Consider the following 27,004-nt stretch of genomic DNA (forward strand, 5'->3'; position numbering starts at 1 on the left):
GAGGTCGAGATATCGGCACCCTAAACTTGTCGCAAGACATCAAGGTATTGGGGGGAGGGGGGGTGCGTTATTTTGGTACATCGTGTCATCTTCTTTGAAATGGACTTGATTATATTTGCTCCCTAGGCGGCCTCTGTGAGAGAGAACGGTTCACTCTGTGACTCCAGTTCATCTTCTTGTCTATTCTTTCCCCTCGTTCTCCTCGTAGTCGTCATCGTATAATCTTCATGATCCGCAGCAGCCCTGGAGTCAGTTATAGCATGTAGTAATTATTTTTGCATAACGCTCTCAATGCCAGAGAAAAACGAACGAACAAAGAGAGTTTTTAAGCACCGGCAACGACTACTATTCATCCGTACAGAAGGTGCCATCCCAGAAATGACTTCATTTGAGAAAATTGGAAGAGGCTTTTGTCCTCTAATTTGGCGCACAGATATCTTGTTGGATGGCCGTGCCTTCAAACTTGGGGACAAACCTCTCCGATTGGAGACTGAATTTTGTGGCAACAGAAATTGGCCAGATGATTTCCGCTGGCTCTTACTGCAGCTATCTTTGAAAGGGGCAGGATGGAATGCTTCAAGTCCATCTCGCTGGGTATGTATGAGGCACTTGCTTCGGGCTAGGGCATTAAATAACATGATATGAAGTAATTACATGTTTCTTGAGACGCAAAAATTTGAGGGAAATGTATTCATGGCGAACATTGCGGGCCAAACCGCTCAAAACATCTCAATCCCGCGGAGAAAACATTCCATTTTGTTTCCCACCACACGAAAACCCTTTTCAGCTTGGGGGAACGTCAAATTGTTGGGGTTGTAGAATGCTGCTTGAAGATCCATTAATAAGACGACGAGGTCTTAATGTCAAGGTGTCAATGATCAGAATTGCAAAGGCTCCTCTGCTTCAATTTCACACACAGCCAAGACGAGAAGTCGATTTATGGTTTATTTCCGGGCTTGAATGTGCCATGTCTAAAATTTCACTTCTTAATAAATGACAGACATCATTAGACAAACAGTAAGGAGATAAATTAGAACAGGAATTCCATGATAACATTTCACGTACATGGGGCTACGGCTACAAAAGGCGATGGTTGCTGTTCTTTTTCTTCTACTGCATCATCAACATCACAGTTGGCATGGTCTGACAAGACTTCGAGCTCCTCAATGATGGCGAAGCTACCGCAAAGGAAATGTTTCAAAGCCGATTGACTTGGAATCTTGAATACGTCTAGAAGGTCTGAACTTCGCACATGCAAAATGAGCTTGTGGTCGAGGTTGAAAAAGTCCCAAAAGTCTTCTAACCACACGGTTTGATAAGCTTGGTTGTAGAAACTGACAAGGGGCACGAACTCATTCGTGATGTGACGTAACTCACTGGGACTTGTTCGGATAGTGCCCATTTTGAAAATACTGCTGCGTGTCATGTTGGATGTCAAGCTGGACTTGAGCTCTTTCATTGAGGTCAAATAGGTGCCATTGATAACATCATGGGAGATTCCGCACACCTTGGCACCGCACACCACCACCTGATTCGGGTTGAAGTCGCATACAATCTGCCAGGTATTGCCAAATTCGTCCAAATCCCAGGGTGAGTCACTTTCTGGTTCACTGATCAACAGGTAGACTCGACAAGGAGACATGGGAACAAAAGGACGATTGGCGACCAATTGAAACGTTCCCAAGAGCTTTTTTTTGGTCGATATTGTGCCCGAGAGGCAGAAGAACTGACTGGACACCATGACGAACATGGTTCCAGATCTTGGACAGACATATCGCTCAAATTTTGAGTCATTCTTACCCAGTAATTCTTTCATGAACTCTCCATTGGCCTCGGGTTGATGTCTGTAAATGCCCAAAGACACTTTGGACATGGTTGTAAACATCAGTCTGGACGGAGAATTCCAAGCAAACACCAAGAAGTGTCCAGATCCAGTGAGTTCAAACACAATCACCCCCGCGACCCCCAACCATTTGGATCTAGACTTTAGTCGCCTCACTTGTATCTCTAATGTGTTTTCACTTGTGTCACCCGTCTTATAGTTAACATAATAACCGCTCCTAACACACTCACCGACTTGATTTAAAGAGCACGTTGTTGCATTTTCAATCGTAATACACGTTACCAAATCCATGGTTAGGCGTTCGTAACCATTGTTGCCAACTGAAGGGGGACTTAGACGTAGACATTCTCGCCCTAAAATCTTGTTCTGGGCAAGGGGAAGACTTGCCCGTTCAGTCTGCTGACCAAAAGTCTCCTATCAGCTGATTAGTTTTCGGTTCCCGCCAAGCTAAGGGATCCCAATAAGTGACGCGTTTGCATAACCAAATTCGAGTTTGTAACCAAACGATTGTGAGGATGTGAGAGAGATCGTTGCTTTTGAAAGCTTCCTGTTTTGGGAGGCTGGTGGCCGTTTCAAATTGATTCAACCATTATCATTAACTTTGACAGCTTACTCCTTCTGGAGAATGCACAACACTTCAATTTGACACCCAGAGACCCATTTTTGGAAACTCACCAACAGACTTCCAACACCAAATAGGGTAATCATCTAGAAAATGCCGGTATCCCATTGACGATTTCAATCGAAATTTTCCATTCACAACCACATAAGCGGGGTTTGAATTTCGATATGATTTCAATTAATGCGAGCTGATGTAAACATCTTATTTGATTTGAGATCCATTTTGTTTCAACTTTTGGAGTTGCTCATTACAAGGACGAGGATAGCATTTTGGCAGGCGGCCATTTAGTTAGGTTTCTCTCCCGATACGGTGACATCAAATATGGGATATGAGGCGGAAGCTGGGGACTGTAATTGTCTAGCTTTCTTGTACCTGCTAACTATAGGGTCGTCTTGGTACCAAGTGATTTCTCATTTGGCGTTCTATTTTTAAGACATAAGAAGATAGACCCGTCTTTGGTATTTAAGCCAGATATTTCGGCGAGAAAAATCTATAACTGCCATGAGAAAATGCATTTATCTCGCTCAAAGAAGTAACCACCACAGCATCGGTTCAATCAGTAGACAGTGACGATGACCGCCTTGTCACAGACTCCCCTTTGAGCATACTTTGGATACCTGGTGCCAGTTTGGATATTCAATTAAAGCTTGACAAACTTGACGACTCAAAAAGGCTTAGCTCCTCGAGAAAATTTGGATGGTCTGGCAACATTAGCTTAACAAGACGACTTTGAATCAAATTCTTGGCATTTGGCAATGACAGAGGCATCCAAAAGGGAGTCTGGTTCGAGTTTTTTGTCTGATGTTGTTTGAGAATACGTCGAAGGAAAACAATTGGCGACTTCTCATTGCTGAAATACCCGGGGTCTATTTCTCGAATCACATTTTCCCACCATTAAGCAAGCTGAAAACACTTGAGATCAGTTACTCATCGATTTCAACTTACCCACAACGAGTCATTCCATCCAGTTCAAGTAAATTCAAGTGTCTCTCTCTCTCTCCTAAGTGAAAGAGGCTTCATCAATTCGGGTCTGGAAGTTTTATCACTACTTTTTAGAGGGATCAGAAACGTTGCTTTCCTCGTTTAATGTGAGGAATCAAAGTTCAAAGGGCTGTTGGATCGAAAAAGATTGCCTTTCAACATAACTGCCTTCTTGGGTGCGCAATTTTCCAGCATCCATGCCATAATTTATGGGTTTCCAGCAGAAGTAATGTTTCTTCTGCCATGAAGTCAGCCAGGCCCAATGGCCTACAAGGGAGATTGTTTCAACTGGTCCAAATTCAATTAGTGAATCGACAGGAAGTCCTCTTTCTCTGACTCCTAGGCTCAAAAACTCCATCCAATGTGCAATTGTAACGATCACTTGCGCTCTCTTCGCATCCAGGGACCTTAGTTCAAGTACCCAAAGAACCCACTGCGCTCGATTTAACGATCTCCAGGAACTCACCACCAACTCTAGACCGAACGGTGTAGTGTACACATCAAATATGGCAGTACTTAGACCAGATCCATTTCAAGGAAAACTAATGACGGGCCACTTGGATTTTACGGTATCAAGGTGCGCTTATGCACTTTTCAGTCTTCATTTCAATCTCTAAATTCCTCATTAACTTCATCAAATGAAACTTAGGGGAGGCAGCCAAATGGGTCCACGACCAGAGTGTAGCGAAGCTGAAAACCCCCTCAGTTTCTGGAAGGCGACGGCCGGTTATCTTGAAAGGAAGAGAAGGATTTAGGTGTGTTGAGACAGGATTATTTGAGCTAAAGAGTTCAAAGTCCTTGTGGAGTCTCCTCTTTGAAAGGATTATGACGAACTCCCAAACTCCAATCCTCTTGTTTGTTTGTCCTGGCCAAAGAAGGAAATTAACCGTCATTTGGTCTCCCCACCTTCGATAGCGCATCACTGCCGCCCATCCGAGCGATGTTTACTTTTCTCATTATTTCTGAAGCAATGAACATCCTACCCACAAAGTCGAAAACAATGTCATCTTCTTGTTTTTTTTCAGGTAAGACAACGTCGAGGATGATTCTAATGAGCTTGAATAAGCCAATTCCAGAAATATTAATCATAACTTGGAAGTGAGTGAGACTAATGAGGAGGGAGAAGGAATCCACGCATCTCATGGACTTTTCCAGGTCAAGTCAATTCGAAAGATAGAGCGGCTTCGGAATTGTCTTGAATTGGTAGCGAGTGTATATCAGGATCCTTTGCATTGAAAGTGGATATTAGAATTAGGTTTCATCCACCAGAGGAGCACCCGGTCAATAAGCCTCTTTATCACTTTCCTCCCACTTTAACTCGCATTAAAGAGACTCCAGCGAATGGAGAAACGAGGAGAACAAAGAAGATTGAACGTTTCTTGATAGAGATGAAGCTAAATTGAGATATCGGCATTTTTATCGATTGCAGAACTCTATCTACATTCACTATTGGAATGAAATGCCAAGAGAGTGGATTGGATATTACAGAGCACAATCTACAACATGAGAACAAAAAAAACCGGCTGTTCGCCCGACTGAAAAAGAGTTTGAATTCGAAATTCCATCTAAAGTTGGATTTGTAGTGTGGGATTAAGGATTCCCGCTTTTACCACCCATTGATATTACTTGCGATAATACTTTTGGCTCTGGAACTTGCCGCACCTTGAGCAAATTTAGTTCCTTGCCAAAACGGCTTTTTGTTGTCACCATTAGGCTCAACGAACTCATGATACCAGCAATGTGTGCATAGGGTCATCTTTAGCCTTTGCAATAGCTATGTACTTTGGAGGCGAAACAAAAGGATGAACACTGAGTAGAAGAAACTGTGTTTTGTTTCATAAAAGATGGGCAAGCGTTCCGAACGTTCATTTTGCCATCAAATCCATTAATGTGTTAGACCAAAGCAATCCGGACCGCCCCACATTTTATTTGATTCCATTTGGAAGAAAGAGAAATCTCCATCATCAACTTACATTAATCGACACCTACCTTATCATTATCTTTTGTCTGGGCGCAGCCAAGGGTCCATTCTAGGCCCCACACACTCACTCCCCATGTAGACCTCGGATGAGCTGAACTACTAATACAAGCAAAGTGGAATGCACTTTTGGAATTGAGAACCAGGTCCAAGTCAACTGAGCACATGAGAGGATGGCATATTCTCGAAAAGGTATGAAATTAGGGTCAGATGGGTCTCATGACTGACGACAAATTTGGGGGTAGGCTGCATAATTAATTTTTCTCGTTGGGTGATTAACGAAGAGCTTTGTTGGTTAAGTGGTCGGACAAATGTGATTTTTCCGATAATTTCCTCCTGTCCCGAATGATCGTTTGTGGTGAGCTCTCATCATGGTGCATGTCTAAAACCTGACAGGTTTGGGGTTGCTTACCACCCAAAACGATGTTTACTAGTTGGACTTCATGTCAACATTTGCTCCACTTGGCAGACCTCGTTTTTCAACGGAGATTTCTAAAACTGAAAACCACTTGAGAACATTTTTCGAGGAAGATTAAGCAGGATTTGAGTCTGGTCTTGCATTGTTTTGATGCTCTTCTTTCACTGGCTTGTTGTTTTGTGCATTGCCAAACTAACCTCCAATGCTCGGATGTGGCCAGGGGAGGAGTAGCTCTTAAAGTGATCAAATTTCATTCGTTTTCAAATCCAACCACTAAGCAGATGATGTTGGTAATGATGAGCTCAACAAATCCTCTTTGGAAAGAGAGAAACAGAAATCTTCACTTTGAAACAACAACCCTCTCAAAAGTCCCACCACACTCAAAGCACAACAAGAGCAGAGAGAGAGTGCAACCTCATGGGAAATCGACTCGTATTGCATTGTGTTGGTCTGGTGACGATCCCAACCCAATGAACCAACACGGAAAGGTATATTGACCCCCTCCATGTCAGTGCCAATGCCTGATTTTTCTCCCTCATACAATGGCAAATTTCAAAGTGTTTGTTAACTTAAGTGATGAGGCGAATGGATAGCTTGTCGAGGAGGGTCTGTTGGAGATTCTATTTTGCCCCGAAACCAGAAAAGTTGACGAGTTAGACTCGGGGCGTTGGAATGACAGATGCTGGAGGAATGACAAATTATAGGTTTTCAAGAGCGAAACAGAATTTGTCTGATTTGGGAACGTGATATCTTTGACACCTCTCAGTCTTCAATCCCACTGGCCATGGAACCGATGGCTACATCGTGTCCAGTTGATGAAATTAATTTGATGAGGCCAACGTATCTGCCACAATGAAGCACTTGGTTGCTCTACGGGAACCCAATTCATAGAGCGAGGTAATTTGGAAAATTGGGCAGGAACAATGGTTGCTCTGACTAAATCTAAATGGTTAGTTAGACAGAGTGTGCCTTGGGCTCATTTCGTCTCATTGACAATGAGCATCTTCAGCAACATTTTACTCGCGAGTCCACAATTTCCGCAATTAGTCGACAGTGACCTCAAGTTTGGAGATATTTCCTGGGCCATGGATGTCAGTTCAAGGCACTCCATGGTTTCCATTTCCAGCTCTTGGCCTACACTAGTCACGTTTCTAAACCGAGCATATGACTCTTCCGTTTGAACACACACACACTGCAAAAACCCATTCCAATGCCGGGAACATTTGGGTGCGCCAACAATTTACGGAGAGCAAAAGTTATGCATTTTCAACGTTTCAAATTCATTCATGTATATGTCAAGTTGGGCTCTTTGTGATGCAGGAGACCAAATCAGATCTAGATTTTAGCCAGTGCTGGGTGGCAATTGAAATTTTTTGAAGCCCATTCATGAAATTTATTGTTCTCAAACCACCGAGCATTTAACCTCGTTCATAAATTGTTTACGTTCCCTATTTTGTCCACGAGAGCCAGTAGACCCATTTCTTCGTCATGATTAAGTTGCCAAAACCTTCGAAATCCAGGTCGAGAAGGATGAGGCCTCGAAATCCAACATACGTACGTACCCACACTGATCTAATTGGCTCAAGTTCATGGCTATTTTAGCATCCATACACGCCAGACATGCCATCCGTAAGTGTGCATTTCTTAATCACTATTCCAAGGGACTTTTATAGAGTAGCGCTGGATTTGTTTTGCCTCCACATAGGTAGTTATGAAGACAGAGGATGGACCAGAAAAGAGTGAAGGAAGATGAAGGTGATTTTTCTTATTTGGGATGTCCGTGTGGGTAGTTGGTCTGCAACCCTGGATCTGTAGTTTGTCAATCCATCTTGGAGACGGTCTTGCTTGGTGTTGTGTGCAGTCAAGACTGACACACCCTTTCCTTTCTGTTTTCGTAAACAGCATCCACAGCAACTGATACCCACCAGAAAGTAAAAGATTCCGCCAAAATGCCTCACCCAACTTGCTGTTTTTTCGGTTGTCCTCTGCACTAGCACTGACGAGGCAAAACCCGTGATTTGTGGAACCAATTACTTCCCGAGATGGTGCCATTCCAGCTCAAACATTGTAATTGCCCCTCCCTCAAAGGTAAGAAGAGCTCAGCTTCGATTTCTCCCGTTTTCTGTTCCGTAAACGAAAGCTCCTTTGGCCTCATTGGCTTTTGTGAGCGGTGATGGTTGGATTCGTTCTGTTTTTGTGTGGATGCATTGACAAGTGTAATAATAGAATCATCCCACTGTTGTTTGGAGGATACGAAGGGAGTGTGGATTGAACCGAGGTTTGCCAGGCAAATGTGGAGATGTTCACTTTGTGAATCATCCAAGCTCACGATCATCCCAAAGCGACACAAAGACATGATGTGGAGAGGAAAGATAATAATGGGGAGACTGGCAAAAGCAAGCAACGCCCTTCAGTGTCGAGGAGTTTGTTCACCCACTTCCGAACAATTGTTTCGCTCTTAATTAAAGCATGAATCTTGTATTTCGTCATGACGTGAAATGGTGGCAATCCCGAGTGCGGCATGCTCGCAATTACTTATCGAAGGATTCCACAATTTCTACTCTGTTTTGTCTTTGAGGTATTTGTGATTTTGAAGCCAGATGTGGTTATTGGTTCTGAGTTGGCTACCGGGATGGCCTCGCCTTACAAGGGAATTTAATTATCTTCCATTGTGATTTTGAATCAAACCATGCACTCCATTGGAATCCTCTTCTTCTCCCTCAATTACGTGCCAATCCCGTGTCAATCTCAATATCCTGCCCATCCATTGCTCAGTGGCTGCTCGTCTTGAAAGGCATTCAAACAATTAAAAATGTGGCAAGACTTCAGGCAAGCAAGTCGTTAGAAGCATTTCTCCGACTCGGCCATGAGCAACTCGACGTCAACCATTGGCAAGTCTGGTTGCAATCTTAGCAAAAAAAAAACCGACTTAAATGCTGGCTTGAAATTGATGTTGTTGATCCGACAAATCCTAAGATTTTGAGCTGGTCTACTAAAAATATAATCTCAATGGGACGTTGGTGGGGGCGAAGCCGGGCAAAAACACCCATTAGACAGGGAGGTGCGATAAGCAATTCAGAATTTGATTCCTTCACTGAAAGTGATGGTAGCTGTTACAAGTCTTACCAAGTCAGAAGCTCCGAACAGGCGAGCAGGTCGTAGGTTGGTTGGTTGGGAGAGCGATAAAGAGGGAGACCATCTTCAAGCTTATCATCTCATCTCTGAAATCCACCCTGAATCCTTGTGATAACCCTTTCAAGAGGAACTTGACGCGCCTTCGGGTGCACACGTTGGAAGAGGACCCTTTTAAAAGATTTCAATACGCTCCACTGCAGACAAAGCTATGATTGGATCCAGGACTTTCTTGATAACTACCAGATGTTCGAGGGTATCTTATTATAAACCCTCTCGAAACCTTACTAGATTGAGCCAACTCGATCGATCTTGACTTGACTGACTGGCTGAGCACTTGTAGTTCATGATGGCTTGATGAATATCACCAATGACCCCTGGCTTGCGAGTTGATGGCCATTTGAACTGATGCTTGCTCGGCTTCCTCTTCTTGCTCACGGGCCCATGCATTTTGTAACTCTTTCTCCTGTAATCGGTGAGTGGATCTCTTTGAGTGGTAGTCCAAGTGTTTTGTTGACAGCACGGGTCCACCAATCAAGTCCTTGGAATACAACCTACTTAGATAAGAAAAATAATAAGACCTTCAACCACTAATACGCCAACAGCCAATTCAAGTCCAAGGCAATCGCAAGCGGTGGTGGTGGGCGGATGTCTGAACAGACGGACGAAGACTTGGATCAATAATCAATAATGAGACGAATTTCATCCCCGACATTCATTTGTCAAACGTATAATCCAGAGCCAGACCCAATTATGCTCGCCTGCTAGCACCTTCTCAATTTGGAATCGAACCCGTTTGGGCCCTTGAGGGGGTTAGTTCATCATAGTGGTTAATATCAATTTGGCTATTCGCCGTATGATGGCATGATGCTGTGGCGTTTGAAGCGCCCATAAGTCAAGGGGCAAACTTTCTCGTTTTCTAATCAATAGCAGTGTGAACGAAAGTTTGAGAAATTTCGTCCTGAATGAGCTTCAATGCTCATTTGGAGAGAAGTGAAACAAATTGGTGCCTATTTTTCATGCATTCTCATATTCTCACACCTATTCATGGGCTTAAGGACGGTGATAGTACGAGTAGTACGTAGTCAGCGTAGGCAATGAACCAAGAAGACATGCTGATGTGATGTGCTTGTAACTTGCAAGTGAGATCAATAGGTTGAAGAGGAGGAGTGAGTGAAGAAAGAACACCTCACAAACTTGTCTCAGGCAGGAAGTCCTCCCAGGACTTCCCAATCAAATTATGAGCTTTTTGTCCTGCATGCTTGATCAGCGAGCTCTGATCGAGAGCGGAATCCGGCCTTCCCGATCTAGTTCCTATTAGCATAATCCAATTATTAAGCTCGACACTTTAAGGTGGGGATTATATGGAAAGGCAAAGTTCTCAACAGTGGATTGGGCATCGGGGGTCAATTTTGAACTGAACTGGCGAGAATATTTGGTGCCTTATGAAAACGCTTCCATCTACGTGCCAGTCTTGACAAACTGTAATTAAAGCTGCGAGAGAGAAAAGTGTTGAGGCTAATCTCCATATGAGAATACACTAAAATTGGAGGAAATCATCCTCGTCCACCTCGAGAGAGTCTGGGAACGGAAAAGTTAGGACGTGAGATCGGGGGTTTAAGCGAAAAAAAACCCACCATTCAACCCCTTTGGAAATCGAACAATTTTCTCTCCCACTTCAGTTCAGACCCTGGATTGTTTCGTTTAGAGTTTAGGCCTTGTATGAGCACCTGTATCCACATTCCAATTTAGGAAACTCGCTTGAAAACCCACGATGGTTGACATGAGCAAGGACCCGCCCAATGAGCTTAAAAAAGCCCATCAGACAAGTCATTTCGTCGAAACACAATCACCATAAATAATTCATGTTTTGCATTACGCATTTGTTTTATTGTGGGTTTTTGCCTTTCTAGGTATGTTGTCCTGTCACTTCAGCCATTATGTCTGGCATCACATCACCCATTAGCCCCCTGAATCCCCCAAATCGGGTCCGGTGATGAGTTCGATCGCATCCACAACTGTCAGTGACCTCTGGGTTCTTCTCCAAGCTTTGAATAGCAGATGCGATTTTGGCTAAATGTAGGAGTAGTAGTAAGTAAGGTTAGCACAAAAGTGTGCCACTTGAGCCTCCTCTCTTGCCACAGCCAGGCCTTACTGTACATCTGTACGTTCATCCAACGTAGATGAAGAGGAGCTACTCGAGGAGTGTTTTGTGCGTAGGTGGGTTTCTCGAATAAAAAGGGTCTCCATGGGTGCGTTGTGGTATGTGGTGTGTGTGTGGTGCATCTAGTCAGCAGTATGCTTGCTTCCAAAACAGAATAGCACAATGAACTAGTTGTTGGTTGGGGAGTTTGGACTACCAGCAACTATGATTCACTTCATTTGGAGGCTGGAGAGTCAAATCAACGCGTGGAGGGAACGACAGCGCCCCGCTGAGCTAAGAAATCGCTTTTCGTTGAAGAAGATCACCACCATGGCCACCACCACCACCACCACCACCACTCACTCTCTGGTACTCCGCCTCCTTCTCCTTTGATATTCTCTCCTCTTCCATTTTCATCTACTTCCATGAAGAACTCCACCACTGCATAATTGAGAAATTTTCGAGTCTATGAAGGGCAAAGAGAGATTCGATGAGAGGGTCGAAGAGCTTTTCGGGGACAACCATTCAGAAAATACGCCAAGTCACATCTCCAATTGGCCAGATGACCCGAAAGCCACCAAAGCCGACGACGTCAACCTGCTTTGGCCACAAATTGGCTTTCCCAAAATACCCAGCCGCGATGGGGATCGTGTTGTTGTCGGTTTAGTTGTTGGCTCATAAGGCAAGTCTTTCGGTGAGCTCGTCCGTTGGAAGTTAATCACGAGCGAATTGCGAGCCAAGTGGAATCGACCACATTACTAAGCACTGAGCTACGTAGCTATCTTGCTTGGCTCGGAGGGCTTTGAATCCCATCTGGGGTTGGCGCGGCAACGTTCGATTGTCTCCAGTGTAAAGACTTTGCTTTTCGAGATTGAAAAGTCGTGAGTATTAGGCGCTTAAATAGTTCCCGAGCTGTTTTCCACAGTTGGAAAGTAATTTCAACTCCATTCGAGGACAAAGAGATAGTGTTCTCGGAAGAGGGTGAAAACTGAAAATGGGCTGGGATGTAGATTTCGAATTTCCCGCTATAACCTCAATAGACGGGCTTGTGGATTTTGGCGCGAGATTTCGAAATAATGATTTTTTTTGGGCGCGTGTGTGTTCCATAGGACAGAACACCAAATTGAAGCTAGACTTGCCAGAACTTGGGGGTCTTTCGAGCACTTTAGCTCCGGAATGAATCCTCATTTCGAAATACAAAAGCTAATTGGTCACACGCCCAAAAAGCTCGTGCATTCAGGTAACGACACGAGTAATCGACTGGAAATTTGCATTCCTGAAACGATGGCGGTCGTCTTCGGGTCGTCGGATTTGTTGCCCGAGACCCACTTGCTTGAATAGATCGAATGCACTCCTATCAAGACCACCATTCCAATTTTCTGCCCAGTCATTTATCACCCGGGGATTCCTTCCCTGCAGACCTTGTGAGGTATAGGGTGGGATCTCCTTGTACAAGGAATAAAACAAGATCTAGGGGGTTAACTGAAGTCTTGACAATTCCTGGTGCTTCGAGTGTATTCAATTATGTCGTTTCCCAAATCATGGTTTAGCCCCAACCTCCATAATAAATGAAACTTTAAGAATTTCCTATTTATCGTGGATAAAAAGAGTACTGCAGGTGCAGGATTGTGCGTCTAGGTAGAGGGAGCTTTTGCTTGAATGTTGTATTAGCGTCGAATGCCATGGTAAGCATTTTTAGTCCTGTCCGTAAATCCAAGAAGCGTGCAAAGATGGCTTGGGTGAACCCAGAATGGAAGGAAAATCTGGGCGTTCCCGGCAGAATCCCAGCGACTTGTCTCGACCACAAAAGGGATTGAGTTAATTCAACATTCATTGAAAAGTTCGTAATTTATTCCTGTTTTTCGAGCCCGAAACTAATGGGAAGTATGGGTGTTATCGGCTGGATTTCTCGGTCCACAAACGACCGAACGGAATAATTGATCACAAAGACTGAGGCTCTCGTGCAATATGGAGATGGGCCGTGGAAAATTAAACTCTTTATTGCGGTCATTCATTAATCTTCACCCTTAACCATGAGCATTTCGTCCTCGGATTCCGGGATCCGGTCCTCTTTTTTGCCCTCTGATCGGTTTTGATCTCAAAAAAAATTCGTTGAGCAAAGAAATCTTTCCAATGAATGACAAGATATCGATCTGAAAAATTCGGCCAAAAAAAGCTGGAGAAAAGAACCTTGATCCACTCACCAAGACGAGAAGAGAAACTAGCGCCATTTTCTGCCCATTCGCTTCGCAAAGACATCACTCGGCACACGTGTTGTCAGTTGTAAACCATACCTGCTCATACGCGAATAACTTCCTTGATATTATTACCTTCTGGTTGTACGCCCAGAACCTGTCTGCTATACAAGTACAGATGTTTTTGATCATGTATGAGTGGATCGAGGGGTCTTGTAGGTTTTTACGATACCCTCAGACACCCTAAAAACAGGGCAAAAAAGTGGTCTGTCAATGGCTTCAAACTTCTTTTCGAGGACGACCGACCCCGAGTCAAGTTACATCTGGAGAGTCAGGGAGTGGAACTAGCACTACAAACAGTCCCTCTTTACAGTCTTTACAGCTTCCCCGTCAGATCTGCGATTGGCCATGCATAAATCCGAGTCTGTGTCTTTGGTGTTCCTGGCCAGTGCTCCCGAGACAACAATGGAATCTATTCTTTGGGAGGAATCGATCGATCCAGTAGCGATTGGAATGCAAAAATTCCGCCTTGATGAGGCCTATTCAAACAAAGGTGGATCTGGAAGTGGTGCTGGATTGGACAAAGAGAAAGTCAACACGTGATTATAGTGCATTAACACACACTCGAATCGAGTGGTTGGTGGCTTTTTTATGGAGATCCCGGAGGTAGCGGAAGGATTGTCGAGATGATGAATATTGTTTGGGAGTTCGTCCCAAAGATGAATGATGAGGCAAGTTTTCTTCACTTGGGCATCAGGCCCGCACACTCTCTCGTTGAGGTAATGCTATTACAACGCCACAATGATGTATTTAAGAATTATACTGAGCGACAGATAAAGGTAGAGAGAGAGGCTGACAACGGCGAATAGGAGAAAGTCATCTTCTTCATCTTCGTGTTCCTCGGCATCTTCATCGACAATCGCGAGTTACTCTTTGTCCAAGTGTGATTGCATTGTACACACTCTGCTTATCAGTCGGTATCATCGCTCAATCTGTGCCAACAACGAGCTAATAGAGTTACTCTACGCATTACATAGACAAGCATCTTTTGTTCTTGAAGCTCCTCTGTGTCTGAATGTCACTAGAGAAGCCTAACTTGTTCATCTATGAACATTTAACACGGGCACCAGCACCGGTTGTACGTATACGTATACATTGAGGAGGCAGAGGTATGCAGTATATAAGTAAGCACAAATCCTTTTGATCCCAGCCAGCTCCTCGTCATTTTGAAAGTACTCAAAATTTCCAACTAGTTCTCCCTCCTCGTCTTTTTCATCCCAAGAATCGTGAAATAGCTTGGGCTTCTCGTTGAAATTGCATCTCTTCAATTCGCATATTGCACTCGTTCTTCAAAATGCAATTTCAAGTGGCGTGCACGGCTTTCGTGCAAAAGATGGCTTTGATGAGGATGAGCCAAGTTGAACGAGGACGTACGGAGAAGAAAGAATTCATGGAATTGGACACTTTGCTCGGCTGCCCTGTTTGACCTTCCCCCAAGGATTCGAGAATCCCCAAAATGAAGATGGGCCTCATTCTGATATGGCGAGAAGAGAAAAGAGCATTTGAGGACTCATCATCACTTATGCAAATAGCTCCCCTCATTCTGGGATACCGACCGAGTTCAATGGCTCGGTCGGGATTTATGGAGCATAATAAACAGGGAATGAGAGAAGACTGAAGTCGACGACACAATGGTGGCTTTTGGACCAGATCTTGGGGTAGAGAAGGATCAGGCGTTCGTTGTTTGACAATTACCAAACGACCTTAAAGAGTTCGTGCCACGATCGAAAGTTGAATGATCAGGCCTTTGTCCTTTTTCCAAGCTCGATTTACCCACAGACATTCTAGTATTTACGTAATACTATAGGCTTTAGGCCTTGCTATGGGCTTCCACCGAATCTTGTGGAACAGATGTGTGGAATGGGTGCATTCAAGTGAGGTGAAGGAGAGTGCCATTCATTTTAGTGCTATGTGGCAATTGTCGGCATGGTTTGAAAATTAATGGCAACAATAAAAAGCCTTCTCTATCCGCCCAAGATATTTTCGAATGCACTCAACCTTCTTCGCCGTGTTTTCCCGACTTTTTTCTCCAATGAAAATGGAACACTAAAGCAAACAGAACTCGACTCCCATCGAGAAATGAGGGGAGATTTTTCTTCCAACCCAGATTTCGTCTTCTTTTTCAATTTGAGTGATTCTGAATGGACCAAGGCTTTTCATGAATGGGCAAAATCTCCTTTGAAAGACCCACGACCACCGAAACGGCTTTGAACCATCTCCAGCATCTCCAACATCTCGATGATAGTCCAAGTTGGTGCGAGCCAATTTCGACGGGGAAAATGAGCACTGGACACGTTTTTAGTGCCAATTCCATATTCTGAGGCCTTTGTCAGATGATCGCCAAAGTTACGCACTCGCGGGTAGAGCATAAAGATACCTCCAAGAACTCTTTATTATTGCTATTAATGCTGACCCGCATCCAAAACTCGAGGGTTTCTTTCAAGTCGAGAATGAGTAGGCCAATATGGAGGGACTCTGGGGAAGAAATCTGAGAGCCAAATCATGACCAAGCACTTTCCGACACGTAATTTTGATGAGTGAAAATAATTTCTGAAAGCCTCGGACATGCCTTAATGAGGTGGGACAAATCCAAGCGGAAAGTGCGCTCCCGATATCGCACTCACCAAAACTCTGAACTCAGATGCATTTCCAAGTGTTTTTGTTTATTTTGATAGCACTAATAGCTCGGGTTGTGTCTTGGCTCCGAAAGTGATATGCACTTTCCTCGCCCACGAGCAACCACACCACTGGAGAGCCATGCCCATTTTTGGGACGAAAACCTCTTCATCCACCTCTCAATTCAATGTCTGGAGCCAAGTCCTCGTGGCCAGATTCACTTGACCACCAACTCATATTCCTACCAATCGAGTTAAACCACATCCTTCTCCAACTAGGACGACCATAGTCAAGTGTTTAAATACCTCATGTCAGTCCAGAAGTTAGCATCTGACGAGCATAGTGAAGCGATATGTCATTATAACGAGATGGCATGCTCTCTGCTTAAAACACTGGGAATAGTAGACTTCTCAAATGGACAGAGATGGACAGAGCGGAGTGTGGCTAAATGCATGCACTAAAGTAAGTGCACCTGCCCGCCGTCGTTGTCTGGTTATTCATTGTTCTGAAGGTCCTTTCTTTCCCTCCCCTCTCCAAGCCTTCATGCTTCAAAGTGACACCTGATAGGAGGTGTAAACATGGCCTCTGTCTCTTCAGCGAGTGACACTCGTCTTTATGCATGCATCCATCTTCATGCCTTCATCAAGCCATAAAGAACCCCAAAGTTATAGGAGCCCTCCTCGGTCTCTCCCGAGGAGGCCCTATGGACGTATTCATATATTTTAAGAACCAATGGTTTGATTTCTGGTGGTCTCTGGCCATATTTAGGTGGCCATTTTGTTGAGTTAGTTGTTGAGGATGATGTGAGTGGAATTCAGATACGCTGTTCGTGGGTGGGCCCTGAAAACCGGGGGGCTTTGCTCCAGATATCATCACCGTCATCCTAACTCAGACCCCGAGTTCTTCGCTTGAGCTCTAAACAAGGCTCTAAACAAAGCCATTGAGAAACAAACGAGCGAATATGAATGTACTCCCACAAACAGACCGTGAAACCATGATTATTAGGAACTAGAAACGAGAATTTGGCATAAATTGGCGACTGGCGACTGGTGAATAACGCTGTGAAGCATGGCAAATGTATTTGATCAATGACATCTCTACAGGGTCACCTTGTCCAGTTCAAAGCAACTCATCCAATTAGGAAAGACCCAGTGGAAGAGAGGCAAACGACGGGAAACCTTGTTATTCTGACAATACTCTTTAATCTGTTTTTTTTTTCTCTGGGATTGACCAAGAGTCCTTTCGAGTTTCCATTGTATAGAAGAGGTTTCCGTCTGGACGTCGGTGTGTAATTGTAAATCCTTGGGAAGGACGGGTAATTGATCCCTGTGTGGCCATTTTGGAGACAATCATATTCAATGAAAGGGAGAGAGCGAGAGATTTCTCTTCATGCATGATGGCTTATACTTACTGTACTGTACCTATCGTGCATGCATACTGTACTAGTACATTCAGTATTAAGGGGGAGGGGGGGGGGAGAGGGATTTTGCGGCTCTTCTGGCATGAGGTTAATCAGGAGTCCCCTTGCGCTAGGCTTTGTGAATTCTCCGCTTGTTTATCCCAAATGATAAGAGGATTAAATTCCTGTTTCCCCCAACGATTGTTCTCATGTCGTTGCAATCACCACCGTCATTCTTATCATCCAGCCACACACATACACATCAATACCGGTCAAAAGCAAGAGACAGGATGGGTTTTCACTTTGTAATCAGTATGAACCCTAAAAGATTCGAGGAAAACATCGTTCACAACAGACCGAAGTGGGGAGTGGGAACGAAAGGCGTGGGTACACGGGATGGTTTGATATTTGAATAGAACCGTTGAAGACTGTCCAAGGCAATATTTTAATCTAATTTGCAAAGGGCGGACCTCATTTGTAGTCCGTAGACCACAATGTCTATGGTGATCGTGAATAAAGAATTTCGGGGCGGAGTGCACCGGAGACTCCAAAAATCCAATCCCAGGTAATGAACAGCGTTCACACTTCAATCCCATTCGATAACCAGGACCTGTGGCAAGATGAATTGGGTGGACTCTCCGATCTCTTAGTGTTTCGTGGCTGGCACTTCTTGGCTCAGAAAATGGTGATTGCAAACGCCAAAATAGGAATACATAATGAGATTCATTGACCCGGACTGGACTCGTGCAATATCAGCCCTGAAATGCGTAGGGTGTTCTGATAATTATTACGCTTGTACGTAAGTTCTTCGAGCTCTGCTCTTAAAAGCGGGAGGGAAGAATGTACCAATTCAAGAATGACTTTGTTCATTCGGATGATTTCTCCCTCCACGTATTTGAGCCGCTCCAGTCACATTAATCGATTAGTTCCGAACCAAAAATTGACAAAGAACCTTCATATTGTGGCTCTCGCAGCAACCAGAGCTTGCTTTGCCCGTGACAAGATAGACGATAAGAAAGAAGGGTTGATCTAATTTCTTTATTCGCCCAAAATGGACCTCGAGATATTTCCCAACCACGCTGAAGCCGAAAGACCGCACAAGTTCAAAAAAGAGACATCCTTTGTTGCAGATATTTTCTCGCAGCACTCACGTCCCTTCCAAAAGGCCCCAAAGATGTTTCTTGTTCAGTGAAGCTGATCGACCGAATTCAACCTATTTGAGCTGGCAAACCCTTTGGCCACAAGAGCAAACATGAATACAAAGGGGGTCCTCCTTTCTGACGACAGCTCAGCCCCAGATCCACAAATATAGCCCTTTGATAAGTCAAAAGTGGAATCAAATGAGTGGCAGGGGGATTGTTCATTGAGTCATAAATCCGATGTCGAATGCGTTTCATGAATGAATGGCCTCTCACATTTCACCAATTCACCACCCATTTGTCATTCCAATGAGGCGAATGACGAATGCAGCTGCGAATGACTATGAAATCAATGTTTTGAGGGGTCAAAAATAAAATCTTTCCATCCGTGATAATGGTGGTGGTTTCGGTCGAGTTGTCTCCAACTTGGGCTAGACCAATAAACTGAGCTGAAAATTGGATCCATCAATTCGTCGTCCCGTTCGTAAAAGCCATTTGGAGCGCAGATGAGTTGTTTAATTGGCTCCCGTTTTATTACACACATCCAAACATCCATCAGCAGTTTGTCCACAGACTTGCCGACGAAATGAAGACGAATTCCTCATTCCTCAAGATATTGAAATTACATCTGATTGACAGCACTGCCATCGGTCGGTAGCGGTAGCAATGGTTGGTGTATATACTAGTACGACGCACACTTGGTAAATTGGGCCATATAACGTAGAAAATTGGATGCTACCAAATTGATTCCAGCTTTCCGTTGACACACATATTCGACGCCACTGTGTTTGGTTGAAATGGACAATGTCAGATCGTAAATTGATCCACGGATCTTTTCTGGCTGACACAATTTCATTTCCAAGCCTTTGCTAATCTCTGAAATCCGGCTGGCATATGCCTAAAAGTGTGCGATTCCCGAGAGCCTTCAGAACAAAAAAGATCCAAAGATAGGTATAGTTTCGCCGAGATGTTGTTGCCCGCATTTGTCGTGGATATTTTCCCCATCTTTCAAACTTAACTTGGCTCCAATTGACCCCGAAGTCGGTCCGTAATATCCCCCATTCCAAGGAGCTTATGGAGCACCACAGCCTGTCTGAAGCGTAAACACATTCCGATAAAAGGTTTCGAAAACGTGTGCACTTGAGGCAGTCGTAAATCATGTCGGTTCGACTCAGAACTGGGTTATCCTCGTTGAAGCGACATCAATTGTAGAAAACCAGACCGTCTTCCGCGGAATGATCTACTTCTTTTGGGGGTTTTCTTTTCTATTAAGCTTTTCTTGCGGCTATTAAATGGTCAAGGATGGTGCTTCATTATTGGGTTGGAGAAGAGTGATTAGTCATTCTCACCGATGCCATATCGAACAACCATCTCCATATGGTGCGAAAGTGGGTGTTCGGGGCGGGAGATTCCGGATTTCAACATATTTCTCACCTCAACGTCTTCTGCCACTATAGTACTAACACTACCATCACCACCAACTCAAAGGCAATGTGACACCTTATTGGCTTCCTTTAAGTGATATCTTTTTAATTGCCGGCCTGACAGGCATTTCAGGAAGCCTTTTTGACGGTTTGAAAGCTTTCTGATGGCTGATTTTTCATTAAAATGACAGCGCCTATAATAACAAGGGGTAATTTTGATCCTCATTCACCAACAGGAACACCAGGACCAATGTAGTCTTTATCTTATGTTACAAAATCTAAAAATAAAAGCAGAAGAAGGTTGTGAAACCCGGAGCTATCTTTTCTCGCTAATCTTAGTACGTCATATAGGGCCCAGGAGTACATATTTTGTTAGTTCAGAATTCCTGCACAGTTCACCATTACCGGGGGTTTTGCCGAGTCATTCCAACATGTGTTGACTTTGGCCTCACCAGGTCCACCAAATATATGAACATCAACCAAATGTGAGTTGTCATGGATGTCTGTCTGACTAAATGTGTCTGTCGGACACTTTGATCTTGTTAAAATCAATCTGGCAATTACAATCACGGATCTCGTTTCCAAAGGTGTGAATCATGATTCCACTTTGAGCATTCTCGCACCTCCTCCAGCTACCATTCCGATCGTTGAATGATACTTACGGAATCAGAGGGAAATATGTTTAGCTAGAAGCCACCAAAAAGGAGCGGGATCCATCGAATGAAAGATCCATCTTCGACCCAATAACCGCAACAAGTGAAAATCTGATGATGATCATGGCGGCGGCGGCGGCGACGACGACGACGACGATGATGATGTTTTTTCTCCCTTGACTTGCTCCAGAATCCATTGTGGCATTGAAAATCCAAAACCCTCCGATTTCACATCATTCATCTCCGAAGCGAGGAGAATTGCAAGCAAATCTATTCCATTCCCTAGCTCCGCCATAGAATATGGGCGAATTAAAACCGTTGAAATGTGCACTCTATTATTCCACGCTTTTCACAGTATCTGGATGTGACCGTCTCAAAAACGACCACCACACTTTTCACCGTGACTCATTAAATGAGGATTCTTCATTGATCTATTTTTCAGGTGTTGCTCAACGAGACCTCCCATGGTCTCTATGAATTGACGGAGAACCAGAGCTACATTGCGTCCATTGAGGTGCATCTACCCAAATCGTGGAATCAACACCAGTGTCAATCACGGACGAGGAAAGTGAGATTCTCGCAGTTTGTCTCGAATCCCGACATTTCCGTGGGAACTCAAAGTCTCTTCGGCTCCTGGCCTTCCCAACCCTGGACCGAGCAGCCGGGTGCCTGTGGACAGTCCGGCTTGCGGGTTCACATCCCCATGAGGTTCATCTCCACTTTGGAGCCATTCAATGCCCAGAGTGATCTTCACACCAGAGGTAAGTCACGAAAACGACGACGCCAACGAGCCCAGTTGATGAATATGATTGCCATGGATTTGATTGACATGTTTGTTGGGCAGCACGGTTTGGCGTCTTTGGTGACAAAGATTCTGAGTGAAGGCTATGTGGCAGGCGAAATATCAAATTTAATCAGCCTAGTTTCCATGACGCGGTTGGCTTGGTTGCCCTTTCAGTGGGGAGCCAAAAAGCCTTCCCGGGTATTCTTTTCCATACATATTTTTTCCTGCAAATCATGGAACCTAATTTAGTGGCTTGGTTAATAATGCTACCACATGCAAATGCTTCACGACGATGATGATTGAGGTACTCACAGTCAGAATTTGAGAGCATGAAAGACAAACGGTACTCGCCAGTTGGTCTCCATAGAACCAATAATTCGAATAATCCAAGGTTCCCCTTTAAATCAGCCAAATTAGTGGGCTTTGTCTTCATTACAGGACAAAAGAGGGGGGAGTTAGTAGAGTCGTCTTGTGTGAATCAATCCTAACCTTGACAAAGACGATGCGAATCAGAATTGTTCCAATCAATCGTTAATTCATGGCACCAATTCTTCCTCGAACTCCATCCATCCAGGATTTATTCAAGCCACCCAACTAACCAACCATCCACCCCCTCAAATTGGAAGCAATTAATGGTTTACCTGCCGACCGAATTCGTTCGTCTAATTCCCACCTTCAAAACCATAGTCCCTGTCAATCATCTTTCACCACAAAAGTCAACCAGCCTGAAAGTCATTATCACTTTCCAGGCGGAGAAATTACCCAATCTCCTCCTGGAACCCAGATGCCAACTTGTCATTGTTTAAAGGGCTTATCTGCTTGACAACTTGAGTTTCGGGCCGCCAAGTGTGACCAAATGTCGACCTCATTAGGTCGATCCCGACAAATTCCTCCAGGATCTCCCGCCGCCACCAATGCTCGTCCGGGTGGCGACGAGAATTTTTATCGCATTTGTTTGCATGGTTGATCAGTTTTGGACCCGGCGATTTTCTCTCCATTTCGGTTCATTCCACGCCAATTAGTTCTTAATCAAGATATATGTTGTCCCAATTTTCCAGCCACTTTCCATCATGAGTCCATTTTGACAGATCGATCGGGTGATTGGGGGAGGAATTCCTTCTCCGTAGAAGACATTATTTGTCTCAAACTCGGCCTGTTAGTCAATCCACGAAATGAGCTTCTTCTGGAGCAAGATATCCGAAGCGATAAAAATTTCAAGTTTTTTTTCTTTCGACGTCTACTACCTAGCCCCTCCTCCTACAAGATGCTCTTATTTAGAGCGCACGTCCCTTCAGGCCAATCTTTAGCCGCCGACGTCTCCTAAGATGGAAGAATTGCCATTTAAACGATCTTAGATTAATGAATCTTATGCCCAAGCCAGTCTACTTTGCTTGGTGGGATCTGGTCTCGGAGCTGAGGTGAGGTCATTAATTGGAACAAAGCTAACCATGTGTGAAAATTGAAATGTCCATCCACTTCAAGGCGTCAACGACAAATTCAGAGATTCAATCATTGATTTAAGCTCACCATCTCAACTATTTGGGCTCAGGGAAAGGATTCGTGGGAAACTTGAGCATTGACTGGCCTCTGATTAGGATGGTGGTCTTCAATTTGTATTTCAAACACTTTAGTAGATACCCATGGTTGCAGCTTTTCATTGAACAAGCAAAAGTTGATCAGCTGATTTTCTCTTCGCTGAAAGTGAGTCTTGCCAGATCGATGAAGTGAACGTCATTGTTGAATGGGCCCATTGTTCTTAAGCCGATCAATCGTTCCAGACACTTCTCAAGAATTTTGAGGTCGTAAAAATGTGTCTTGTGATGGTACTTTTTGTTTGGCAAGGAAACACACACCTCTCTTTAGTTGGTCGTTGGAATGAGGAGACTATGACGATGATCTCCAGTTAGTGCATGTCAATGACAATTGCGTGTCATTATGGCATTTCCACATGCAATACACTCCGCGCTTTCCTCGTACTTCAAATGAGCCATCCAAGTAGTTTACTGGTTTACAGCAGACAAGCTCTAATCACCGGTTTCCAACCATATTTCTTAAGAATTGAAACTCCGTCGAAGAACATTACAATCCACGGTCTTCTTCCAATTGATAAGGGTGTCTTTTTTGCTTTGTGAACTAGACTCAAACCCTGAGCTAACAAGATGATAACAGAATCAAAACGTGATTGGAAGGTCTAACACAACAGATGGATGAAGTAAAGAATTCAGCAAATCGAGGAGCCTTTGCATTCTTTGATTGGCATTAACCCCAATACCCTTTGGGGAAAAATTCAATTTCTTAAGAATTTCCCTCTCGCCATTTCCTCCATCCATGAGAAAGACGGAGGAGAGATCGAGAGAGTGTGGAAGAAATAAGTTCCATGCATTTTTTCGTCCCATCTAATGAACCAAAAGTCTCCTTCAATTACCGCCCATTTTCCATCCTTCGAGTGTCTTGAGAAAGGATCACTGGATTAGTTACAGAAATGACAGCGTTGCCATTGGGTGATTGATTTGGCCATTTTTTGCAAAAATACTCCACCCTGCTTTTAACTCGGAACTCGGCCGAGTGATTCAAGGGCATTTTCGATGCGTAGCACTGGAAGGGTTATCTACTCCCGTATTTGGAGTCGTTTCTTGCATCCACCAAGAGGCTTTTTGGCCATTGAACACAGAAACGCGGGTTTTTATCGATCGAAGCAACCAAAACTGTGACGCCCTTCTTGTCCACTGCATTGGAAACGTTGACTTAATTTGAATTCACTTTTTTTGTTGAGTGTAATTTAGTGTGAAATTTGGAATCGGGGTGCCAAGGTTTCGGCTTGGTCGTCGTCGGTCGGTACATTCTTTTTCAACCAGATTATTTTTTACTTTCCTACCGTGTGCGAAGAAATGTTAGGTTGGATCCACTTTTTCAGCTGAACTCAAAGTTTGCCGAGATGGTTGAGAACTTTGAAGAGGAAGCACTTGGAGGATCGGGAAATTTATAATTGTCATAATTGCCACCCGTAACTGGGAGAAAAAGCACATGATAGAAAAACTTGTGAAACTTAATGAGAATAATTGCTAATGGAGAGATACTCATGCAAATGCATTTTTATTCAACCAACTATCGATAACGATAAGAATGAGGATGCCATACATTGCCTACTACCGACCTCAATTTTACCCATTGGACAATGCTAATAAAAAACCTAACCCCAATTCCTCCAAGATACCCCATGGCTCGATCTTGCCAAAATTGGTTTGGACGGCGTTCAAAAATCCAAGCTTTTAACGCTGAGAATTCCATAGAGCAATTAAACGAGGTTGACCTCTTTCGAAATACCATCGCTGCATCGTTGGTTGTATGAATTGTGGAATGGCTTTTTGAGCTAAACAAATGCCTGGTGAACATTCACAAAAGAAAATTATCCTCATCGCTGCCAGCAGCTCTTCCTCGGCCATGTTCACGTTCTCTTACATGTTCAGTCCACACACACTCACACACTCTCAAATTCGTGGATGGTGCCTTCTTCAGTATGTATTCGAAGACAGAGGCCCTTTTCTTTCCAAACTTCTTTCAAGATGATTTTGGGGTTTTCTGTTGGTTGTCTATGTGTGGGGACAAGCAATTATAGCCCGTCGTAAAGTATTTCTGTATTGTTATTATAAGTTGCGAAAACCTCCATTTGAATGGAGGGATGTACAAGACATTGAACACTACTGAGTGAGTAAATACGAGACATCCTGGAAGCTTAGTAGTCACAAGTACTCTCTTGATTTCTCAATTCTTTTCGGTTAACGAGCTCATTATAGCTGAAAAAACGCGCGCATGGTGTAAAATGTATCCTTGATTACCAAACCACGTGGTTAGGAATTGAGTTTTGATGTTGCTATATTTCCCCCTTTTTGCTTCTCTTGGACGATGGCAAAAGAACCCTCTTGGTTGTTGGGCTTAATAGAGAAATTAAGCGAATTTTCCCCAATGTTCGTGACTCGAGACCATCTTTAAGGTCTACTTTATGAGAACAGACGACAGACCACGAGAAAATGAGAGAGAGAGAAGACGCCTTTTACTCCATCCAGACCGAACCAGTACACAAGCTGGCAATTGTTGTAACCCCGAGTTGAAAAAAACTGAAGCCAATCTGCTCAAGTTCTTACAAGAAGAATTACTTCGGGACAAAGAGGTCCTTTTTGAGTAGATTGGGAGGAACGATTGCCATAAAGCTAACTTTAGTCACACTCTTTGCACAAGAAGATCAGTGTCTCAGCTGAGTTCTTCGTCCCTTTTTTATGGAAATCTTGTCTTTTTAGACACATCTCCCGTTTGCAATACATCTATGAATTGAGTGCACCGCTCAAATTTGCATCATGGCCAATTATGGGGGCCTCTTTTTCTCCGTGGCACACAAACAGTTATTCAGTACGAAAGTGAATTGTCATGAGCTTGAATGGCCCGGAACGGTTTGAAAGTTTCCCCATTTCCATTTCCAAAGGTCGGTCGGTGGTGTTCAGTTCACTTCTTGCACTGATTTCTCACTCATTCATAAATTCACACCAACACCCCAACGCTTTGATGTTCATGATCAAGACGTTCAGAGGAAAGTACAATCCCAGATTTGCCATACAGATGGTCGTCTGCCAAAAAAACATCCAGCGCTTTCTCTTGGTTTGAATATCTAATTGACCAATTCATCATGGCCAACCCAAACTATGCGCGATGATAACTAAATTATAGCACTGGTGGAATGCTTCAGAGACATTATTGCCAATTTCGTAGGGCCTGTCGAGGGCCAAGCCGCTCGTTGAACCCAAGATCACATATCCAGCTCATCATAGGACTTTCTCACTCGTAAAACTGAAGATGGCAATCCACTTTTAGCGTTTGATGGATGAACCTTTTTTGCTCTGACATCGAAGTTTACTGGTTTTCCGGCCTGGTTTCAACTCTGGTTGAGTTGATGAAGATAAAGCGCTCTGGTCCTTTTTCAAATAAAGACGTTGCGCATTGAATGAGCCGGAAATAATAGTTTTGTGGGAGCTCATTAATTAAGGCCACTAAGCCTTTTTGCATTTTCCATTCGGCTGACATGGATGAATGGAATGTAATCTCACATTGAGATGGAATGTCATTAAGCATTTTGCTTTATGACACAGAGGATCATTAAAATACTTCGTGTCAATGTGGCAAGATTTTGTTCCGGATCCGAGTCAGACGAGCTTCTATTCTTGTTTCATTTGAATCCAATCCCAAAACTGGATAATAACGGATACATTTACCCGATTCGGGTGAAGAAGAACCACCGTTACCATGAACGCTCAACAATTGCTACCATTTCCAATTTCAAACCTAATGGAACCTTTGTCTACGACTCCTCTCGTGTCAACTGTGAATATACGTAGGTAGAGCTATGCCCAATATCAATTGAACCTCAATTACAGCTCTATTAGATTCTGGTCTACTCAAACTCAAGTAAAAGGTTTCCTCCAATTTCATTCTTCTTCAAGCAATTGGAAGAGCTGGGGTAATCCGAGAATCCAATAACAACTCCATCGTCTTCGAACCTCGACGTCGATTTTGAACGGAGCCCTTCCTTCATCATGGCTCGGAGTTCGTTCATATCTTGATTTCAATT

General features: G+C 43.8%; 1 protein-coding gene across 1 annotated transcript in view; it reads left to right on the forward strand.

Moving 5' to 3' along the window:
- The window catches only part of LOC131880734 (calcium-activated chloride channel regulator 1-like), a 40,236-nt gene that overhangs the window by 5,435 nt on the left and 7,797 nt on the right, over positions 1-27,004 (forward strand). Inside the window, exon 2 of the mRNA XM_059227426.1 lies at positions 21,046-21,364. Within this exon, the coding sequence (XP_059083409.1) occupies positions 21,046-21,364 (319 nt within the window). The remainder of the gene's footprint in view (positions 1-21,045; positions 21,365-27,004) is intronic.

Source organism: Tigriopus californicus, chromosome 5 (assembly GCF_007210705.1).
Source record: "Tigriopus californicus strain San Diego chromosome 5, Tcal_SD_v2.1, whole genome shotgun sequence".
NCBI lineage: Eukaryota > Metazoa > Arthropoda > Copepoda > Harpacticoida > Harpacticidae > Tigriopus > Tigriopus californicus.